General features: G+C 42.8%; 1 protein-coding gene across 1 annotated transcript in view; it reads left to right on the forward strand.

The window, feature by feature from the left end:
• Positions 1–3025: 3025 nt before the first annotated feature.
• The window catches only part of LOC114790038 (plectin-like), a 50295-nt gene continuing 30847 nt past the window's right edge, over positions 3026–22473 (forward strand). The window contains 3 exon segments of the mRNA XM_028979654.1: positions 3026–3501; positions 3503–6471; positions 21130–21191. Coding sequence (XP_028835487.1) covers positions 3044–3501; positions 3503–6471; positions 21130–21191 — 3489 coding nt within the window. The 5' untranslated portion in view covers positions 3026–3043.

Consider the following 22473-nt stretch of genomic DNA (forward strand, 5'->3'; position numbering starts at 1 on the left):
GTGCCACCAGCCTTTTGCTGTGCACCTAGGCATCATAATTTGCATTTGAGTTTTGCAAATCATGCCACTTTCTTATGCAAATTCACCATGGCATCATACTTACTCTGTGTTGTTGTACTCAAAACCCAACTATGTTTTACACAATTCAAGCTCTAAGCAGTACAATTAATTGTCAATATCAGTTGTGAATTGAGCAATTCCAATGCTCTGCTCAGTGTTTTAGTTGTCGAACAGAGGAGACCGATTCACTGACATAATGTAGATCAACTCTTCAAAAACACTTTACAGTAGGAATGGTGCCAGTCGCCCTGTGGTTGCCACTGACGGATTTATTCTGGGCATACTGGCCTCTGGGGCTTATCTTCCTGGAAGAGACTAACCCACGATTAGATCTAACAGCAATTGAATGTGGTTGAATTAATCTGATTACTTTGTCAACAGCATTTATTGGTTGTTCTGTTTCTGCTTTTGGACTTCATTTTGCACTGCATGTTCTCAGCCGGGATATGTGTCCCCACAGTTTTCTATTGATTTCATGTGTGAAAGGAAAAATGTTCCTAACTTGGTGTCGCTCAGCTGGGCACATAAACTCAGTTTGTCTTGAGGGAAATGCAACGACCTGCACAGTAACTATAAAGAGCTACAACGAGTTCTATTCTATCCTAAAATTATATTTCTGAGAGGTACGTTTTGAGATGAAAAACCTTTCTTAGATCTATGTTGAACATGGCTTCTTATCGGTTGAGCTGACTTGTTTCCTTTAGGCCAACTCATCACACTCTTGCATACCTGAAAAAGCTCTTAAGCAATGCCTCTAAGGCAGAATGTGATTTCTTCATAGAAAGGAATGCTCTTCAAAGAACTAAATTATCAGCTGTCAGATTGTGAAATGCTTCTGCTATGAGCATTTTATTGACTCTTAAGGACAATTTATTTCCTGTAGCTGACCATTCTATTTCAATATATTAATAGGACACGGGTGGGCAAAGCAAAATGGTACATAATATGAAACTGTGTTAACACAGATTGGCTGTGGATAATAATAATAATGCAGTTAGGTAAATGTGTCCATGGGTTATAATTGCTATGGTATTAAGTAAGAAATGAGCATACTGTTGCTGAATGTGTGGACAAGGCTGTATTACCTCAGGTTGTTCATTCACGTTCATGTTTTATGGCTGCATCATGGCCACTTAAGCTGTATTGTACACCATATAATTCATTAGACATGAATTTGGCTGTACCTCTAGTGGGAAATATCTGGGATGGTATACAATGGTCTCACTCAGTTGACTCAGACATCCGCTGGGAAGTGACACGGTCTCTCCTGCAGCTGTTCTTAACATATATTTAGCGTGTTTGGAAGGGAATATTTGACCACCTTCTTTGTATGGTTGTCTCCATGGCGATAAAACAAAAAAACAAATTTCAGGCTCAGTTTTCGGCAGCGCAGACTGGTTTGCAACGAAAGCACATGCCTTTGCCTTTCATGCCAGTCTCTGGCCAGTCAGTTTTTTTTCCTGACACTGATTGGTCACTTGCTGACCACCTGGAGGACCTGACCACACACACTGTGATACTGTTTTTTACTCACTTTTGGACACATAAGAGAGAAAGTGACAGAGAGACGGACATGTGAGGAAAGGGGAAGATGAAGGCTCCCGAAATCTGATATCCAGGTCTTGGTTGCTGAGAAAGGTTAGAAGTGAAGTACTGCGCTTTATATCTTTATATAGCTTCTTGGCTCATTGCCGCTTTGAGTTATCTGGCTATATTGAGCAGTGCAGAGAATAGGGTCTGTTTCAGCCAGTTGCATCATTTAAATAAAGAGGTAAGAGTTGATTTGATCAGCTCTCATCTGCCCTTTAATGTATTTTCTGTATGTCACATCTGTATATTCTGCCGTGCATCAAAATAAAGCAGCAGTTGAACATTCCATTTGCTCATGTCACTTATTAAAATTTAATTGCCACAAACAGAACATGTGCACATTCTGTATGCTTGCTTTGTCACTTCCATTTGATCTTGTCTGCTATCCAGCTGCTCAATTATTTAACGTAATTACTAAGCTATTAGCACTTTGTCTTTTTGTTGGATTTTTTCCAAAGAGACCTGCTTTTTCTTTTTTTGTAAACCCTACTTGGCTAATTCACAAAGGTGACACAGAAGCCCTTACACATGATGAAGAGCTGGCTTTAAAAAAGATCTCGGCAGAACCCTGATGTCTTGAGGGCATGAGCTTGCCCTGTCGCTCGAAGTGTGTAAATCAGGTTTACTCTGGGAGGGCGTGAACGTGGTTCTCATGTGTAGTAAGGTATGCCTAAAGGGTGTCTCCTTTCTTCCATGCCTTATCCCCCGTCGGCCAGCCTACTTTCTCCCGTACTGTAACTGTGTAATGCTCCGAGGGTGTGTGTTTAGCCTCGTGTGGGAGGGTGTCTCCTGTACAGCCAGTCATTGCCTGTCACCTCAGCGGTATGCCGCTCTGTCTTTCATTTTCTTTTTATTCATTAATAATCGTTTAGTTGTATTTTGAGTTGTATCCATTTTGAAAGCTGATTCGTTCATTCTCGCCAGCTTGTTGTAGACTGGTTTCAGCTGTCCTCTTTTATATCATTTCTTTCTGGAGAGCAGAGAAGAGGTGGGAGGGGCTGGTGGAGAACTAGGCTCTCTCACTCTCTCGCTCACCCCCTCCCTCTGTCATTGCCTCTCTGCTGGTCCGGACTGTGTTCACTTTCAGTCAAGGCTGACTAAAGGAGGGAACAGTTTTCCTTTCAGTCCTGTTTCTGGACTTTTTTTTCTTTCTCCCCTGGAGTTAGAAGAGTGAACAAGTTTTTTCCAAGTGCTGAAGAGAGGACCAGCTACCACAAGGTGAAGCAGCACGCTGAGGGTTGGCTCATACATTCTTCTTCACGGCATAGAAAGCACGTGGCAGCTGGCTCTGCCACTGGACATTTCCACAGACGTTAGACTGAGGTCATTGTTTAAACCATTTTTGGCAGAGCTTTTTTTTTCAGTTTAGCTTTGAGTCGACAAAGCAAGCAAAATGGTGGCTGGAATGGTGATGTCCCTCCAGGATCTGAGGGCAATATACGAGCTGCTTTTTCGGGATGGCGTCATGGTGGCCAAGAAGGACAAGCGGCCTCAGACCAAACACCCTGAGATTCCTGGCGTGAGAAACCTGCATGTTATCCGAGCCATGGATTCATTGAAATCCAGAGGATATGTGAAGGAGACCTTTGCCTGGAGGCACTTCTACTGGTACCTTACCAATGATGGCATTGTGTATCTGCGTGATTACCTGCATCTACCCCCTGAGATTGTTCCTTCTTCACTTCAGAGGGTACGTCGACCTGCTGCAACCCTGGCAATTCCAAACAGGACATCACGATCACAAAGAGTTGAAGGTCCAACATCATATGTTCCCAAACCTGGCGTTGGAGCAGAAAGCCAGATGGCCTTGTTGGATCGCCAGGGATATCGTCATAAGAAAATGGGTGACGAAAGCCCCACCACCTGAGAGGACCCCAAGGTTTAGAGGCCGTCAAATCAATGGCAGTCATATTAAGCCAGGAGCATTGTGGGAGCCTGAAGTACAAGACCAATCATCCCTTAAGAATAGTATGGGGTTTCATTCAGAATCAAGAGTGATGGAGCAAATTCATGGAAAGAAGACTTTTGTTGATGCATCTCCTCATGATTTCAGTGCAAAGCCAATCACAAGTCTTACTATGCAAGAGAAAGTACGTAGAAGCAATGATAAGGCGCCCACAAAATCATCTTCTGGTCTGAGTTTCTCCGAAGACATGCAACTAACTGATGCTACAGTGGCCATAGCAGGAGCTGGTGAACAAATGGCTTTTGACATGTCTGCACCTAAGGAGATGGTCAAAGCAGCTAAACTGATGAAAGACATGCCCCAAAAATCTACCAGGTTTGAGGCCACCAGTGCTTCCCAAACTCTTGCAATCATGACAGATAAAGCTGTTTCATCCACTGTTTCAGAGATGAAGATGGAGAAAAAAATGAAGCATACTGAGGTGGATGTTAAGGAGAAACACCAAAAATCAGTTCACACTCCTGCTACACAAAGACAAGTGGGTAAAGATGATGACGTCAAGGATGTGATGATGAAAGTTAAACAAGGTCCATCACCACTGGTGATACCCAGTGATGATGGAAGTACCCATCCGAATCAGACCATCCATGTGAAGGTAAAAGAAGATTGCGCTGATGCTGCACAAGATGTTTTTGAGATTAAGCAGGAGAAACGGGTGAAAACTGGAGAGGAAAAGCTTAAAGAGAAAATCTCAAAACCATCTGAAGTTGTGACTACCCCAGATGCGACCCAGACAAAGACCAATAACTTTGGTGAAGTCCAGGATGTGGTGATAAAAGTTAATCAAGATTCTACACCATTGATGCAGACTTGTGATGCTGCCCCTGAGAATAAGCCAATTCATCTTCTCCCAGAAGCTTTGCAAGGTCTTCCTGAGATTAACTTGGAGAAACAGACAAAAACTGAAGAACTGAAGCTTAATGAGAAACTCCCAAAAGCAGATTTGGTTGCTCAGGCTGTAACAGAAACACAGAGGGATAAAGTCACCCTTAAGAATGTCAAAAAGACCATTGATTTGAATGCTAAAGAAGATCCCCATGTTGCATCACCAGTTTTTGATGGCATTAAGGTGGAGAAACAGATGAAAACTGCAGAGGTAACGGTTAAAGAAAATGCCCCAAAACCAGTTCAAGTTGAAAAAGCACCCCGTGAGACAGCGACACAAATGGATCAAGTTAGGGAAATCAAAGATGTGGTGACAAAGGATATACAAGATGTCACCAAACTGCAGAACAGCAAAAATCACAGTCACATGGATGAAAAAGTGATGTCCATTGATGCTGCAGTGACCCTACAGAAAGTTAACGTGACGAAGGTTATTAATGATATTCCTGAAACCTCACAAGCTGCTTCAGAGATTAAGGTGGAGAAACCGATGGGAAGTGACATGGTCAAGGTGGAGAAAACTACCAAACAACAGAAGATCAAGAAGGCGTCCCACAAATCAGTTGAAATGGTGTCAGCTCCAGCCGTGACGGAAACAGAAATTGTGATGAAGCTTAAGCAAGAAGCATCCATAATGCTGAACCCAGCTCAAGCAGAAGAAAAGGTGATACCCAATGATGCAGCAGCACTCCAGAAATCTAAAAAGACAGCTGATCAAAAGGTTAAAGAGGTTGTCCCCAAAACTTTGTCGGAGGCTGCAGTTACTTCCACAGTTTCCTCCACAGCTATTAAAACTACACCGTTGAATGTAAAGGAGACCACTGAAACCAAATCAGATGTTAAAATGACAAACCAGCCTGCACAATTCTGCGAAGAACCCAAATCAGGAGGGAAAGGAGCAGTGCTCCAGGTTGCTGCATCAGCTAAGCAAACTAAGAATGAAGTAGAAGGAGAGAAATCATCCAAAGGAATAAGCACAATGTCACCAACTCTGGTGCATCAAGAAGGAGCTGCATCATACGAGTTGGCTAAACCTACAAAATCTCATGCTGTGAGTGCTGAGGTGGAGCATCCAATCAAAGTGGAGCTAGACGTGCTCAAACCTGAAGCAAGCTCTGCAACACCAGAAGAAGTGGTCGGTGGGCCTAAGGATAGAAAGGCGGATTCATTGAAGGCCTCTAAAAAATCCAAAAAGAAAAAGCAAAAGGAAGACAATTTATCAGGACCAGATATAAATAAAGTTGAAACATCCGCTGCTTTTAAGAGTGACCTCACAGAAGCCCATGGATTGGTAGCAACTAGTGACCCTGCAGAGGTGCATTCTGAAAGAATGCCCTCAGAGGAGAATGGCGTGCCGGCAGCTGTGGCCACCGAGGCCCCAGGACACAAAGGGGAGGTGGAGCCGTCTCCGCTCACGACTGAAAAAATGAAGCGGGAGGTCCCGAAAAAGAAAACATCCTCTTCGGCGAGGGAAGCACCCGCAGCCGGAGCGTCAGCAGCCCTGGCTCAGACCAGCCCCCACGCTAAGCAGGGGGAGCCTCCCAGAGTTGCACAACACTCCGCTGCTCCTGCACAAGAGCAGAGAGCGGAGAGGAGAGAAGAAATTGTCTCCAACGCCCAGGCCTGTGAGCGGGCCAAGGACCTGTTTTCCGCCGCCCCTCTGCCTACCAAGGAGGACCACCCGGAAAACGGTAACTCCGGAGTGCTGTCCGTGGACGAGGCCGCTATGAAGAAGAAGATAGTAGTGGTGGAGGAAGTGATTGAAGTGAAACAGCTAGCCAGCCCCACAGCTAGCAGTGAGCAGCCTCTTGAGGGTGCAGGTGAGGAACTGGACTATGATGTGCTGGAGGAGCTGGCCGTGGACCGAGGCATCCTTTCTGGAGGTGTCTTCGCGGACGAGCAGCGCCCCGAGGAATGGGACCATTCCTTGCAAGCCCCAGAGGAGAAGACTTGGCCAAACTTCCAGGAAGGTTTGAAAGCTTTGCTATTCGATTTCCCACCTCTCTTCCTGTCCTGCACGTGCGACGGCATGGCTGTTGCTAGAGCCATTTGGGGGAGGGTCAAGGGGATTGGCGCGGTACCATTCATGTTACCATTTCCTCTTCTGCCATTGTCTTTAGAGAGTGGCAGTGTCTGCACATTGATATGCAGACACTTAGCTAATTCATGACATTTACAGCTGACCACTGGCCCTTAAGACAGTATCAGTTTCCAAGTGATGTGAGCTAAAAGATATGGTCAGACTGCACATGGGCAGGCAGTGGAATTTTACAGACACGTTTGTTTTTTATTTGATGCAATGATCCTGTACCCAGAAAGAAATCTGCAGGGGAATTCCACTCTTTGGCAGTAAGCAGTTAAACGGCGCCTGTTTCTTAGTTCTTTCATCTTCAGAGACATCACTGCTCATATTTTGTTTTTCTTCATACCACAAATAATTGAGTGTTTTAGTCATGCAGGGCGTAGCTTCTCTGTGTAGGTGTTCTGGAAGACACTTTTCCCCATAGTCTTCTCTAAATGTGATATGGACAGTAAGAATGCATGAGGAAAGAACAGCTTCTTTTATGGATCTGTTCATTAAAACAGGAAGCTTCCATTATGGTTGCAGGGTTATGGCTTTCCTCCTTTGCCCTTGAATATTATGTAATGTGGCATGTAAGGTTAAGCACCCCAAACATTGCCGTACTATAAAAGCTTCTAGGATGTGTTTTAAAATGCTTTTTTTTGCTCGATAGTCAGTAGATTTGTGAACAAGTCAGTGTAATATTTGCATACTTTGTATAATGGCTCAGCCACAGGGGAGAACATGTGAACAATCTCTTTGTTGTTCCAGTTCGTAGTCTGTCAGGAAGGAGAAATACCTGGCTCATAGAATCCAGGGTGTGAGAGTATTTGGCAGCACACGTGGGGAGTGTCCAGTTATCAATCAAGTTGAACAGTTTTTTTATCTTACTGTGAAAACACTATATAAAATCTTCGTATATGCTTAAAGTTCAGTACATTGACAAAGAATAAAATAATGAAATGATTATGAAATTTATGAAAACATTTGCCCAGTTACTGATTGATTGTGAGCTCACTTTGCACAAGTTTCTCAGTGCTGCCCTCTGGTGTATGGTCATAGTTTACTGAGCAACTTAACTCACTCACTCACTTCACACTTATTCCCAAAAAACTAAATTATCAGCGTTTATTTTTCTTTAGTATTTGCATACAAAGCCTTGTAAATTAATTTGTAAGTCAGAAAACATTTTAGTTGTGAGGATGTAATTCCTTGATTTATACCTTTGTATAAATTTAACAGTGATCATGTTTATTATTTTTATTAAATGTCTCTCCTTGTGACACACATAGACATGAGAGCTTTGAAACTTGGTCTCGAAGTAAAGCACATATTGCATGACTTGGAGGAAATAGCATTTAATATCTACTCCCCACATTTCCCATAATGCTGTTTTCCTTCATATTTGTGGTATTAAGGGAATGTTTGTCAATGCCTCATCTTTTCCTGAATGAATCAGGATTGTAACAAACAGTATTAGTGATCTTCAAAAGAGCATAATGACAAAAATATGAGCTTGGCCACGGAGAAGAAAAACCTGTCCATTTGCCACACACTTACCAAGCATTGGGGAAAGTGAACAGGGAATCAAATCTCAGGAAGCTGAATCTATGAAATAATAAATGACACAATATATGGAATTTGTTCCTATTGGCCAGTAAGAATTCATACGTACAAGGTGTTGATTGTGAGTTGAATGGCTGCAGGGGATGTAACTCCTTGGACTCTTTGTTTATTTTTCATTACCCTATAATTAATGTGGCCTGTTATTCATGGATTAAAAGTTTTTCGTCCTTATGACAGATTTTGATCAACTGAATGCATTAAACTCCTTCACAGACCGAACGCTGTGCTTTGAATCCCATTGTTTTCTTTGGGATGTACGTCTGCAGAGCTGCCAGCTGTGTGGCAAAGCGACACCCCGTGAGCCATTGCGGTACAAGTTGAATATTGTGTTGTGATGCATTAAAGTGCATGCAATAGAAACAAGCACCAAAGTGGCCGTTCAATCTAAGATGGAGGAGGGGTTGATTATAGCAGTGATAATAGCGATTTAATTCCACTGTGTCACATTTCCACAGAAACATGTCGGATGCTGTAGGTCTGCCAGGTGTGTTTTACAGTGGAGGTTGTTTGTTGTTGGCAGTGTTTAAATTTATGAGCTATGGTTATAAAAGACATTATGTGGCGGGATCATGAGGGTGGTGCTCGGTAGTGAAGTGAAATGATTGTCATTGTGAAACACTACAGCACACAGTGCACACAGCAAAATGTGTCCTTGGCTTTTAACCCATCGCCCTTGGTGAGCAGTGTGCAGCCATGACACGGGACCCCTGGGAGAAGTGTGTGGGGACGGTGCTTTGCTAAGTGGTTAACCACGCCTACTTTTTGAGGCCTCTACGCGGTGCATTTGGTTAACTAAAAAATCAGTCAGATGATTGTTATGTTATGTGTTATGTCTCAGTCTGGCTGGGTGACTCAATTTGGTTACAATATGGAGATCAGAAGCAGATGCCCTCCCCTTTAATTGGAGACTCTGCCACAAAGCTGCTTCTTGTGCTTGGAGGGCTTGTGAGACACTCCTCCGTCTGCCATGTAGGAATTTGAGTTATATTCCCATTATAACTGTGTGATGATATGAGAAGCATTTTTTAACTTTTGGCATTAGATGTGTCATTATGTGTTTTGTTGTCCCTTGTTTATAATAAGCTCGAAATTGATCCAGAGCTCAGGGTTCATGGCAATTTCTGAAAACCAATAGTAGAAATAGGGATATCCCATGGCACAGTCACCCACCGATTTTACTTTAACTGGCCTACACTACATAAAGTGCAATTCAGCATTTGCTGCTCGTCAATTTTAGAAACCACCCTGATATCTGAAGTTATTTTTACATTGTGAAGTGGCTCTTGTAGTGGTAGCTTTTCGCAGCACTGGCCCAGAAAGCCCCTGATGTTTTGGAAATGCGCATCTAATATCAAAAGCATCCCTCCGCTGAGCCAGGAGGGTTAATTTTAAGATCTACAGTTATTCCATTTAGATACAGCTGTGTGTACTGTAAATATGACAGTGAAAATTAGTGTCAAAGCGCGCCCCCTGTCAGCACCATAATTCACACAGACAAGTGTGCATTTAACCGCATTGCAAAGCAGACACGCTATATATAGGGGCTGTTCTATACCGTGGAGGGTCACACAGGGGTATGAAGACCATATGTGATAGAGACTGAGGCTTCTAAGCCGACTAATCATTCAGGCACTTCACCTCCTGACAATTGGTATTTACTGGCGTGTGCAGGACTGAACACAAATGATCAGTCCCGGCCAGAAGCGAATGTTAAGTTTGATGTTGTGTTAGTGTTTACCTAGTGTTATTTTCACATCCATTTTTGGATGTGCCACAAGCAGGAGCCTCAGTATTTCATTGGAAGCTGGGCAGTGTGCCTGTTGAACTGGTGCTTCAGTTTTGTAAGTTCTTCTGACAGCGTGCTTTATGGGTTGGTCATGCTGAGCTTTATGACTTTGTAAGAGGACAGAATGTGTCTGTGGTTGCTCTGGTATCTGGTTTCAGTTTTAGGTTGGTTTCAACAGAGTTTCAAATCTGTCAACAGTTAGAATCAATTTACTTAACAGGTACATGTGTAAATATTTATGCAAATGGGACTAAATAAGATGTGACAGTTCAGGGGGTCTGAATTAAAGGTCCCCTGTTATGAAAATTTCACTTTGTGAGATTATTTAAAATAAATGCTAGTTTGCCAAGCCTGTCTATGGTACAAATGGTGATATGGTGCTTTGGCCATTCTGCTTCGCCATCCCTTATGACATCATAGGGGGAAAGGTTAAATCCCCTTTCTCATGCTTTGCCTGTCCAGATAATTTCCCACTCCTCTCCTAAAAAAGTAACTCCGCCGACCGTCATGGCTTCAAAAAGTGTGAAGCATTGCACCTGCTCAGTGATTGGATGTAAATACATCCTGGGGAATCTCTTTGTGTGACTGGCTAAATGTGGCTGTAATTCTGCACCATGACTGAATTTCGGAAAGAGACTTCAGATATGGCATTAGGGGACAATTAAGACCAACATAAATATGGGACATAATATGTTATGTTTAGCCCACCTGTGGTCAGAAGGATACATGTCTGGTTCTGTTCAAATTCGAAAATTCTTTATTGTCATTGCAATTATAACAAACAAACTACATGCCATCTCCAGGACTGGTAGGAACAATAATAAATTAAAAAGAAAAATATGTATAACCAACTAGTTTGCTTTTATTTGAACCTTTTAGTAATTCTATTAATAGTAAAATTAATAAAAAATTAATAAAAAAAAGCAAATTAGTTGGTGGTGGAATACTAAAATTAGCATAATGATATAATGTCTCAGAATTAGACTTCAGTTTTTTGTGAACCCAGCGTGCCACAACAATTCCATCAGCTTCTGACTGCGACACCGTGACCACCTCCGCCCGCTGGGTATTTTTACCCCTAGTAAGCTCCAATACCCCGCGCCCCTTTCCCGCTCAGCCCCCCCACAGACACACTAATTGCAAGCAGGGAGGCGGCTGACATATTCAGACAGCAGGCAGGGGCTGTCAAAACTAAGAAGCAGGGGGCGAGACCGGGCAGCACCGAGAACAAACAAGCCCCTTCCAGTCCCTCAGATCCAGCTCTGGCGCCTCGTCCTGCTCTTCCTCCAGGACGCCGGCGAGATGAAGATCATACCCGGTACGTACGCTGGGCTGTTCATCTTGCCTTGGTTTCTTCATGTGACTTGAGCAGACACAGTGTGTGAAATATCATGTTTTGGGAAGGAGGGAAAACACAGGGGCGTGTACACACACACACACACACACACACACACACACAGAGACTGGCACTCACACATTCACAGAAGTACGACCTTTAACCAAGCCTGTTCCATATTTAAACCTGTTCTCACGCTCCAGAGGTTCAAATTACATGTGATGTAGTGTCTTTTTAATGGAAAGTTCTTTATTTAATGCCGCTATTGTCTAAATATACGTCCGTCCCTCCTGCTGTTGAGCTGTGGACGACCACACTGTTCTCTGGCACTGGTGGTCTGGAGGAGACCTGGGAGTCTTTTTTTCTTTTCACCATTTGTGAGTGTGCGCGCGGTCTATTTGTGTAAAGACTGTAAAAACGTTGACACCTGTTCCTGCTCAGGTCCACCTCCTCAGAACTTTGGAGTTCCTGTTAGAGGTGTTTGATTTCATGGTACCTCAGAAGAGGGAGGGTCATGTTTGTTTGTTTGTTTGCCCAAGTTCTGCGTTGTGAAGGAGTGTAAGGCCGGTTTATTCTTAAAAGAAGGATGAGAATTGAAATGAAACCTACGGTTCAGAGGAAGGAATAACTTTCGTCTGAGATCATTAGCATCCGTTCATCTGAAAAATTCCAGTAACCGTATCTCTCTTTTCCTGTATCTCTGGAAAAACAGCACCTCCCGGCATGCCATGCTTTTTTGGGGATATGACAGACCGTGCTGGAGTAAATTAGTGATGGACATTTGTTGACAGAAATGGCTCTGAAAACCTGTGTGGTGGGTGTCTTGTGGGTGTCTTTTCTTTGCTTTTTATGACAACCCAGTGATAAATGAAAATTAAGAAAATCCGGCCATGCATGCCTGCTTGATGTGAACTTTAGCTGCCTCTCCCCGCCCATCCCATAACCACCCCCCCTTGCTGCCGGCTCCCCATTCTCTGCCTGCCCACCCACCTGTCACTGTGGACAGGACTCATCCCTTGGCTTATCCTGGTCCTAATGCCGGCGAGCCCCCCGGAGAATGCACTCACAGCCCTGGTGGTTTTGGGACATGTTGTGACCATAATAGCGGTGTGGCGCTTGCGGACACTACGGGGACAAGGTAAGGAGCAGAGTGAGAGGGACGGGCAGAATTCGGGAGCCACCTCGAGCGGTGAAAGGCAGTGTGAAATCGGAGAGCTGCTGACTGTAGGTCCGTTGCATGTCTACTGCACTTCTACAGAAGCATCTTTCCGCCCTTCGTCCCACCCTTACTCTGAAATGGTGTGCAACCCGTTGTGCAATATACAATTTGGACAATAGGGGCTAGAATGAACCTGAAAATGTAGGATTTGGTAGTAAATGGGGGGGGACAAGTTAAAGTTGAGATTAGCTCTTATGTGACGTTAGACCACCCAGTCACACCACCCCTGTCGGCTCACCTTCTATCAGACATCTACGTGCCCAAGCCACATTTTTCAAGTAGCTGACCTTTCCACAGCTCCAGCGGGCTCAACTCTTTATTCTTCCCTGGTATGGCCCGGGTCAGCCTGTCTATCTCATGTTGCATCCGTGTGTGTATGTTTTTCCCTACGGCCATCATCACTCCACCTTCACCACTACACTGGCAACTCCAGTTGGGCTTAGTCATCAGGGGCTTATTGATCACTGAGTGCTGTGATCTTTAAAAATGCCAGATGATCTCGGCTTTGATGTGAGACAAGTCAGGAGGACTTAATATCATTTAATAATAGGATGGAGTGAAATAATTTGTAACACAACCTCCAGTGTAAAATTGAAATTCCGTAGATATTCTGTTGTCATTGAGTTGATCTGTATCTCCAAGAGGATGAGATGTTTAGGGTATCATGAATTCTGTATAGTTATGAGTCATTACTTTATCATTACAGGGAAGTTATAATTAACCTCCCTTTCACTGATTTATGATCTTCCTGTACTGAGACACTGAGCAAGCATATCTGCTCACAGCTGTCCTGTCTCACAGGCCACATGACCGCCTGTAGCTCATGTCAAACAGTCTCCACCCCCATAAAGACCTTGTTCTTTCTGCCTTATCATCTCAGAGGCTGTTATATTGAGGCTGGATATATGAATATCCACCTCACCATGGGCCATGATCTTAATGTAACCACACCTCATATATTAGTTATTAGGAGTCATATAAGTGAATTATATAATTCTATAAATTAGTACTTACCACTGTGTCATACTGATTGTAATTCTTTCTTACATGCAGTGCTGCAACAGAATGGAAAGTTCCAGAAACTGTAGATAAACGGAGAACACATGGCTCTCTGAATAAATACGTGCTGGTCTGCTCTCATGATGCTGCTTAACTGTTGGTTTTGGATGCAGGGTCCTCTTTGGCTTTGCACCGGGCATATAGGACCAATGAATGAGACTGACGCTGCCCATAGAGCAAGAGCTCAGTAGAGCCATTAATGTGCAAATGAGACGGCCAGCATTATAGAGGCCAGATTTATGAGTTTCACTGGGAACATTTAACAACATCCGGTGCAAGGCTGGGAGAGTCTTTTTCCCCTTTTGGGATGTGCCGTAAATGTTGAATGATACATTTATCTTGAACACAATGAACATAATGTACCTCTTCACATTAACAGAAATACAAGGCTAATCCAGTTTGCTAATAAATAAGCGTTAATAAGCAGTTGTCTGACATAAAATTCACATTTATATCTGGGAATCTTTATTGTGCTACACCTACCCATCTCTTCACACCCTATCTTGTTAGTGTACCATGGATTTCATTTAGAACTGAGTACACAGAGATGTTGGGACTGTATGAACACCACCTCAATACCATAAACAATGAAGGACCCAGCAGCAGATGCCACGCTCAGCGAACTGAGCATGATCATTAAACCCAGCAAATCAAGTGCAGCGACGTGGACATTTAACGTCTCAGAATGGCATGTATAGCCGCGAGAGTTGTAAAGCCCTTCCAGTTTGATGTTCAAAGGAATGACAGGTCTGATGAAGTGAGGTCTGAGGGCGTAACTCGAGTCTGTGTCACAGTAAGCGAATTGTAGGCAACATTTTTGCATAACGACTGGTCGGGCAGGGCTGTTGAGGGACAACTCCCCCCTTTCGCTTTCACTCCGCCGCTGTGTACAATGGCCGAGTGCTTTCACTGAGGTGTGTCATTGTGCTCACTCGACTGAAGCAGCAGTTTAAAGTTCACACTGGGATGGACCCGTCTTGAGAAAAAACTTTTCTTTAAAAAAAAAAAAAGAGAGAAATGGCTGCAGAATTTCCACGATCACCCTATGGCGTGTTGGCGTCATGTGAAGCATGGACTTTGGAAGTTTTTAATGTGCGGGACAATTGTATTAATGAAATGAGCAGCCAGGAAATGAACAGGTTGCTCTACAGCAAAATGTGCTGCGCAGGTGAGTAAGACAGAGGAGGAGTTACGTCATACAGGGGCGTTTAGGTTGTTGAGGTCACCCTGTTCATTGAAATCTCTTTTAGTTTCATTGCTATTCGCTGCAACTTAATGTGCATTTTGTGACCGCAACCAAAATATTCTGACTAACTATTGCTAGAAATATTGTTAGAGTACACAAAGCTGATATGTTGTAATGCTCTCAAGCTCTTCTTCTGGTTGAATTATAATAGGTACTTTTGGAAGTAACCGCTGCCATACGCAATGATGGGCACTATGCTTGTCTGAAGTGTGTGGTTTTCCCTAGTCCAGGCTACTACTGAAGATCTGAACTTTCTCCTTTTTCTCTGCTTTATTAATTATTAAGAAGTTTATATTTAGCATGGTTGACATGGTTGTCTTTTTTTCATCCACATAGTGACTATCCGGCAAAGATAAATAGTTATTTGAAGTAATAAGTAATAATTAGATTAATGGTGTTTTCCCTGACAAAGAGGCAGTAGAAGCACAAATACGCTTGGTTTGAATGGGATGAAAAATCGTGACAGTTTTATGATAGTTTCCAGCTGTTTCTTGTCCATTCGGAGGCCCGGTGTTTAAAGGCGATGTTACGAAAGGGGGATGCTTTCTCACGCAACCCTCTAATGTCAGATCAGCCCCTGGGCAAGGGCAAGAGCGCAGCACAGCTATAATGGCTGACTTTCTTACACCAAATTTCCCCAACAACAAAAATCCCTCTCTCTGAATTGTGATTTCTGCATATTAAATTATGACGGCTCCACAAAGAATGAGGCATGCGAGTCTTGGACTGCAATATTTCTTTGTTATGTCTGTCGTATACAGAGCATCTGTTCAGTTGTAATTGGTGCTTTACTTTGGGGTTATCAGAGGACGGAAAACACATTCTGGACAATTTGGGGGGGAGAAAAAAAAACTAGGGTTGTGCCGCCATCTAGTGTTCATTTCATGGGAATCTTCCTTTCTTTTTATCTTGTCTGATACTCGGAGAGGTCACGGTGCATACATTTCTGCTGCCGCCATGTTCTGGGGTCATAAGCAGTAACGTAATGAAGTACTTTAGAAACATTATGCGTCACCGTCAGCTGAAAGTGAGTCGGGGAGTGTGCTTATCCAGGATCCTGGCTTGCAAAGTCAACAAAGGCTCACTGCTCAAAATCTAAAAATACAAATCTGAGTATGACTCGGCTGCCATGGCTACTGTGTGTTAGGGAACGTTGCTACAGCAACTCCTCTCCAATTTCCTCTTTCTTCCCGTGCCAAACAGATCAGTCTGTGGCATCAAATTTAGTCAGTGTTGAACATTAAAATTTGTTCCTGACATTTAATGAGATTAATTCTCCCTCTTTACCTATTACTTTGCTGCCAGTAGAGGGAGTCAGTGTTATATTGCTCACCTGGCCTTCCTGTGGTGACTTGTCGCCAATTTTATTTTCTGAAATGTACCTTTGGAATGTTCTTCATTAAAACTCAACTGCCGATTTGGCGCAGGGGGCTTTCCACACAAGCTGTGAAATCTCAGACACTGAAGTTTATGCGGCTCCTCTGCTCGGCACCTCCTGTTAAATGAAGGTTGCTGTTGACTCTGAATACATGATATTAGGGGAAAGTGTGTCACTGTTGAGACACTTGTGCCATTAAGTTGGCTGAGCAGCAGGGGAAGGCGTTGCATAGTGTGTTAGAGTTAGGTTTGAAATATTTCTTGGTCACACGGCCTACTGAAATACACTGGCAATATGAATATTCTTAAATCTTAAATGGAATGCAAAACAATATATATATAAAAAAATACAAATACATGTCAGTGTACATATTTACATTTAGAAATGTTTCACTGATTTTAGGTTTCAAGATATCTCTTTTATTTCACCATGCAAGGACAGGGGCGTAGCCTTCTGGTTCCACCCTCCCTCTCCTTTGCTCTCTGCCTCTTTCTAGCTTACTCATACGTACACGCTTAACCGTATGTGTTCCGTGAAAGTTCAGATCTGGGTGTGGTGAGCTTCTCAGCAGATCAGCACACGCCGCTACGCACCGCAGGCACAACAGACAGATCACTGCTGAGAGTTAGAGAGAGGGAAATAGAGAGATGTGTCTTGGGGCTAATAGCTCCTCCTGTCTGAGGGGAGGGGTCAGGTCACTCCCTGCACAGGAATGTGTGGCAGGGACAACGCCCTATCCACAGAGTCCATGGAGCTATCAAAACATTCTCCAGATTCTGAATTTGACTTAATATTTTTCTTTCCCTCTATTTGTTTTCATTAAAAATTGTCATCCCAGCACATTAGATGAGGTGTGAACAAGCTACTTTCGAAACACTTGACTTGTCTGAACGTGTGGAAGTGTGTTAGAGAACATGTATATTACAGCCTATTACAAAGTCTATTACATAGTCTAATACAACCACTGTGGTTTGTCAGTGACAGACAGACTGTAAATGACAGACAAGAATGCAATACCTGTGTTCCCTGAGAGAAAACATATTTCTGTTGCTCTGTTGCCGCTTTTCTTTTGGGGTCATGGGAGTCTACTATGAATTTCATCTCCCTGACCCTGTGTTTTGAGAGAGCAATTTTACAACCATTGTGTTTTTCTAGTCAAGTCGTGTCAGTCAAATGTCTGTATTTGTCTTGTGTGAACAATTCTGAACAATTTTTCTTGAGTAAAAGTACAGATAGCGGTCACTGCATTTCAGTCTCTTGGTGCCGGAGTTCCTTATGAAACAAAGCATAGGAAATCAAACTCCTTCTAATACAGGGAGCTTGAGGAAATTTAAATCAATAGATATTTTGAAATGTTAAGAATTTATTGCATTATTTGTATTTCATTATTGAATGCTAATATTATCAATAAATATTAATAGAAAAATACTCAATAATATCAACAAATCCTAAAAACCTACGTAACTAATGGGCCATTGTTACTTGTAATCCACATAATTACCTATTTCCTGCAACAAAAACAAGTGAAATTTGTCTTACTTTCCCTCTTTGGATTGAGTTAACCTAATTCATGTGCAAACCCAAGGCACAATGAGCCTGCAATAAAGCCTTAATTATGGGTGTGCCTTTCTACTTTTGCAGATGACACATCAACACTGAACCTGATCACTGCTGGGTTATGACAGCAATTCTGCATTTATACCTTCAGTATGTACAAGGCCTGTTTCCCTGTTAGTGCCAACAGCTCTAATAGAGGACAAAAGTGGAATTCCCATCCACACTCTCAGGCCCTTATATCCATATCCTGTTTCAATTGTTGTTTTTTGGTCTAGTTAGCATATTGCTTATGTAAGTACTTTTTATTGGACAAGTCTATTGTAGGTAAAGGTTCCTGGTGTCACTGTATCAGCAGTGAGAGCTTTGAGACCAATGAGACCTTATGCCAGATTCATCCAGTTTCATTCAACCATGAACAACGTAAAAATCAGGGAACATGTTAGATTAATATAATAATGTGTTGACTATGGAATGCATGATTCTTTTTTTCCGTAGGTCATATTTCACCTTTATTTGTGTGTGCGTGCGTCTTAGTGTGTGAGAAAGGTTTTGGCTGAATTACAGCTGGCTGTGCTTTTACCTGCATGCGGGTACCTGAGCAAGCCCATCCCTGTGTGTGTCACAGTGACTAACATGTACTGTCTGCTATGGAATGCTATGAGCAGTTAACGATTAAAGTCCATTTGTGGGTGTGTGTGAAGGCTTGGGTAGATCCAATAGGCTCTACTGAGCCTTCAAGGTCTATTGAGCAAATGTGCTCCAGAAAAAAAGATCAAACCCGTTTGTACAAAGCAATTGTACATTTCGTCACTCACTTCCTCTTTCTGTACTAGTGGTACTGTAATGTTTTTTTTTTTTTTGGTGTGTGTGTTGAATCGTGCATGGGCGGGGGTGCTGGGGGTTAACGGAAGAGGTGTGTGGAGAAGCCATACCTCATTTGATGACTTTCCTAAGCCCTCCCCTTCCGAACACTCAGACACTGCAACATGACAAGGCAGGACCCAGCCCATTTTACCGTGTCCTTACACACAGGCACACACATGCAGAGAACACAGTGCTCAGCACACAGGCAGGCCCAGACTCTGTAGCTCCCAGGCATCGTCTACCATTTAGGAAAGAAGGAAGAGGGAAAGAGAGAAGGAAAGAAAAAAAAAAGCCACTAGGAGCCGACAGAGGAGAGAGGCGCGGCTGAGCTTGAGCTGGAGGCACACTACACATGGTCTCCCCACCAGAGCACCAGAAAGGACTTGAGGTAGACAGGATTCTATAGAGGATACATTAGAACAGAACATTAGACGGTTCCACACCGTCAGAGAGAGTTTCAGCAGGAACGAGTGATAGGCACAGAGAGCATGAGCAGCCAGCAGAGGTACAGGAACTTCTCCACTGACAGTATTGGCAGGGACAGGACGCCCTCAGACGATGTCTTCTACCAGGGGATGCTCAAATCCACGGATGGAAGGAAAGGTAACTTGTGGAAGAAGCAGAAGTAATTGGGAGAGTTCATGAATTTTCTATTTTTATGTTCCTTTGGGATAATCACACACATTAGCTGAGTGGTGTTTTTCTGCGGTGGCGCTTTAATTTTATGTTTGTTTTTTGCTTGGAGCCCACTGAACGAGGCTTAGTTTAGTACATGGGAACAAGTAGATAGTTCCAGTTTTATGGCTTAGACGCTGAGAATGGGATCTGTTTTACTTGGATTGGCATGGCTTTGTGGAAATGGTGGTTCAGTCAACTGTAAATGTGAAATTTGCTGTGAACGTTGTCCGAATGTTTAGTTTTTCACATGCCACTGAACTGAAAACAGCTTATAAAGTGCCGTCGGGACTCACAATGTGTTTTGAACGGAGACACTCCCCTCTTGCTGCGCAGCTGCTATCCATCATCCGATTGGTTGGTAAAACCATAGAGGTCTTTTACTGGAAAAAATCCGGCTTATTTTTAAAATTCTTGTCTCTCAGCGGTCATTGATGAGTCATTTGCAGTGTGTGGTTTGAAAATAAAAAAAGAGAAGTTTTCTCATGCTGAATTGAATAGCATGGATAAAAAGGGGTTTGGACTCAAGATATTCTGGCTTTAAACCACCCAATTTGGACTAAGCATGGAGGGAAAATTATGTGTTGTAGTTTGAATTGAAGACTCCCGGTTGCCTTTTTTGGAGGCTTGGGAATTAAGATGTTGCAACTTTGAGCTTTTAGATCCAATGCAAGTTCCAATTCACTTTTTTTATTTGATACGAGATTGATCATGTTCTACTCAAGCTGTAGGTGTTGACTGTGAATTAAAATTGTGGCGGTACTGAGTGAAATTCAATACACGCTAACCACAGGCTTCAAGACCATGAATTTCCTGCCACTTAACATTCTTTCCAGAATATAATCCTAAAGGCAAGAGAAGCTGGGGTCAAAAAGCTCAAAGGTCCTTAACCCTTCACCCCCAGGTTCATTGCTATGGGAACGCAGTGCCATAACACAATGGAAACCACCAGTAGAAGATCCCAGTCTGCGGATGAGAATCAGCTTCATTCTTTATCAGCATTTCTATAACTTCAAAAAAGTCGTAGATCCTTGACTAGACAGTCATGAGCTTTTAGAAATGCTGTTTATAAATTGTCAAAATCGACAGTGCGGCACATTATATCTTTGGTTGTTGATGTAATGTGAGACACACCCTTTACAAACTTGTGTGTTTAGCCATGTGTGTGGTCAGTCATTATGAGATCAGGTGATGAGTGTGACCCGAGTTGGGCTTATGTGTGTCATGTGTGTTGGGAGAAAGCATGGGTTTCTCTGGGCTGATGGGTTTGGCTCTGCTGGTGTCAGGTGTTCCAGGATAAAGGGTGTGTCTGATGGAGACACACCAGAAAAGCAACAAGATCCATTTCCCTTCTCTGATCTCTCACCAGCCTGAAGGCACACAAGTGTATTCTTTAGAGTTTATTCTGCCATGGCTGCAGCACAGGCTGCATTGCACAATGGTTATGATGGATGACAGAACATAAGCTAAGGGTGTTTTAGCTGGCTTAGGATTTCATATATATCAAAATGTCCTGCTAGTTGGACACTCCCACTTTGATTTGTGTGCCCCAAGGCTGGATTGTGGTTATGACTTCGTTTTTTTTTTTAAAACCCTCTACAAAGGCACCCTGAATATCTGTAGACAGTAACTACAGTAAGACATGACATACTCTGATACGGATGGACCCAAAGACTGATTTGTGACTCAATCTCAGTCATTAACCCAGTAATGACAACTATGTTTTTTATTTGAACACTTGATACCAGATATCATGACCTTGAAACTGTCGTTTTCTTAACTTCTAAACCAAACTTTTTTCATTCTGTTTTCCTTTATAGATGAACGGGACCGGGTACAGAAAAAGACCTTCACAAAATGGGTCAACAAACACCTAATAAAGGTAACATAAGCATGATTCTTGATTTTCATTTTGATACTTATTTAAAGGGAAATTAGGGTAATTTACTTACTAAATGCAAGGGGATTTGTTTAGATACCACTAATGACCAATCCTTTTCCAGTAGTCAGGCTCTTATTATTAATACCACAAAAAAGTCATTATAGTTTATTTAAGAAATATGTTGTTTTTTTCCTTTTTTTTTATCTCACCTATTTCCTTGTTGAGATTGAAAGTATGAAAGAATGTTCATACTCTACTAGTTTGACTGTGGGTGACAAATGTAAGAGTTCCTCGAATTACAACAGAAACCTCAGTCAGCATAGAAATGATTGGCCAGATGCATATGTTTCCATGGCAACAAAATATTGTTGAGAACACCCCCCCTCACACACACAAACCATCATGGTGAAACCAGGAAAAGTGGTTTTGCCCCATTAATGCTTTCCGAATACTGGGAACATTTACGATGATGCAGCTAAAATATCCCAAACCAAAACCAACAGCCATTAAATGACTAGTTCTGTACTCCTGCGTAACAATCTAACTTTTCTTGGAAGATTGTGATCTGGTCTCACCTTAAGTCTAGTTCGGTAACAGTGCCAACAAATGGAGTGAGCGCGAACAACATTTTTTCACTACCAACTCACAATATGGCAGGATGATGGCAGGGCAAACAGTTCACTCTGTAGTTTCTCATTAGTAAAGAAAAATGAAGGCAGCCCACGAAAGCCACTCCTCCAAGTAAAAATAGCTAAGCCATGTCATTTTTCATCTGGCAGGAGCTTACATCTCACCATCATGCTAGTGTGTGGCTGCTTGCTAGATCACAATCTGTCTGAGTGGAAATAGACCCATTCATTTAAATCAGCACAGTGAAGGGTTGGGGAATATTAACACAAAACCCCATTATTCTCTGCATGAAGGTGTAGCCCAACACCAAATATTTCCACTCATGATAGAAAACAAACTTGCAAGTATTTTCGGCATATTCATGAGGGTGAGTCACAAACATCTGGATTGGATTTGAACCTTCTGAAGCAGCTTATTGTGTTCTGGGCTCAAGGCCCATAAACTGGGCCAACGGTAGCACATGTGCTCTCCAGACGCCTGGACCTGGGTGGCTGTCTGCCTGCTTGTCTCGTCTCTTCCATGGTATCTGCTAAAATCTACCAGCAAATACTCATGAATATATTTCACTAGGACTATATCAAACTAACTACTGGAGTGGCTGTAAAACAAGGTCATGATGGTCATTAAGCGACTTCAGCCGAACCAAACTAAA

Source organism: Denticeps clupeoides, chromosome 5 (genome assembly GCF_900700375.1).
Source record: "Denticeps clupeoides chromosome 5, fDenClu1.1, whole genome shotgun sequence".
In the NCBI taxonomy this organism is placed as follows: Eukaryota; Metazoa; Chordata; class Actinopteri; order Clupeiformes; family Denticipitidae; genus Denticeps; species Denticeps clupeoides.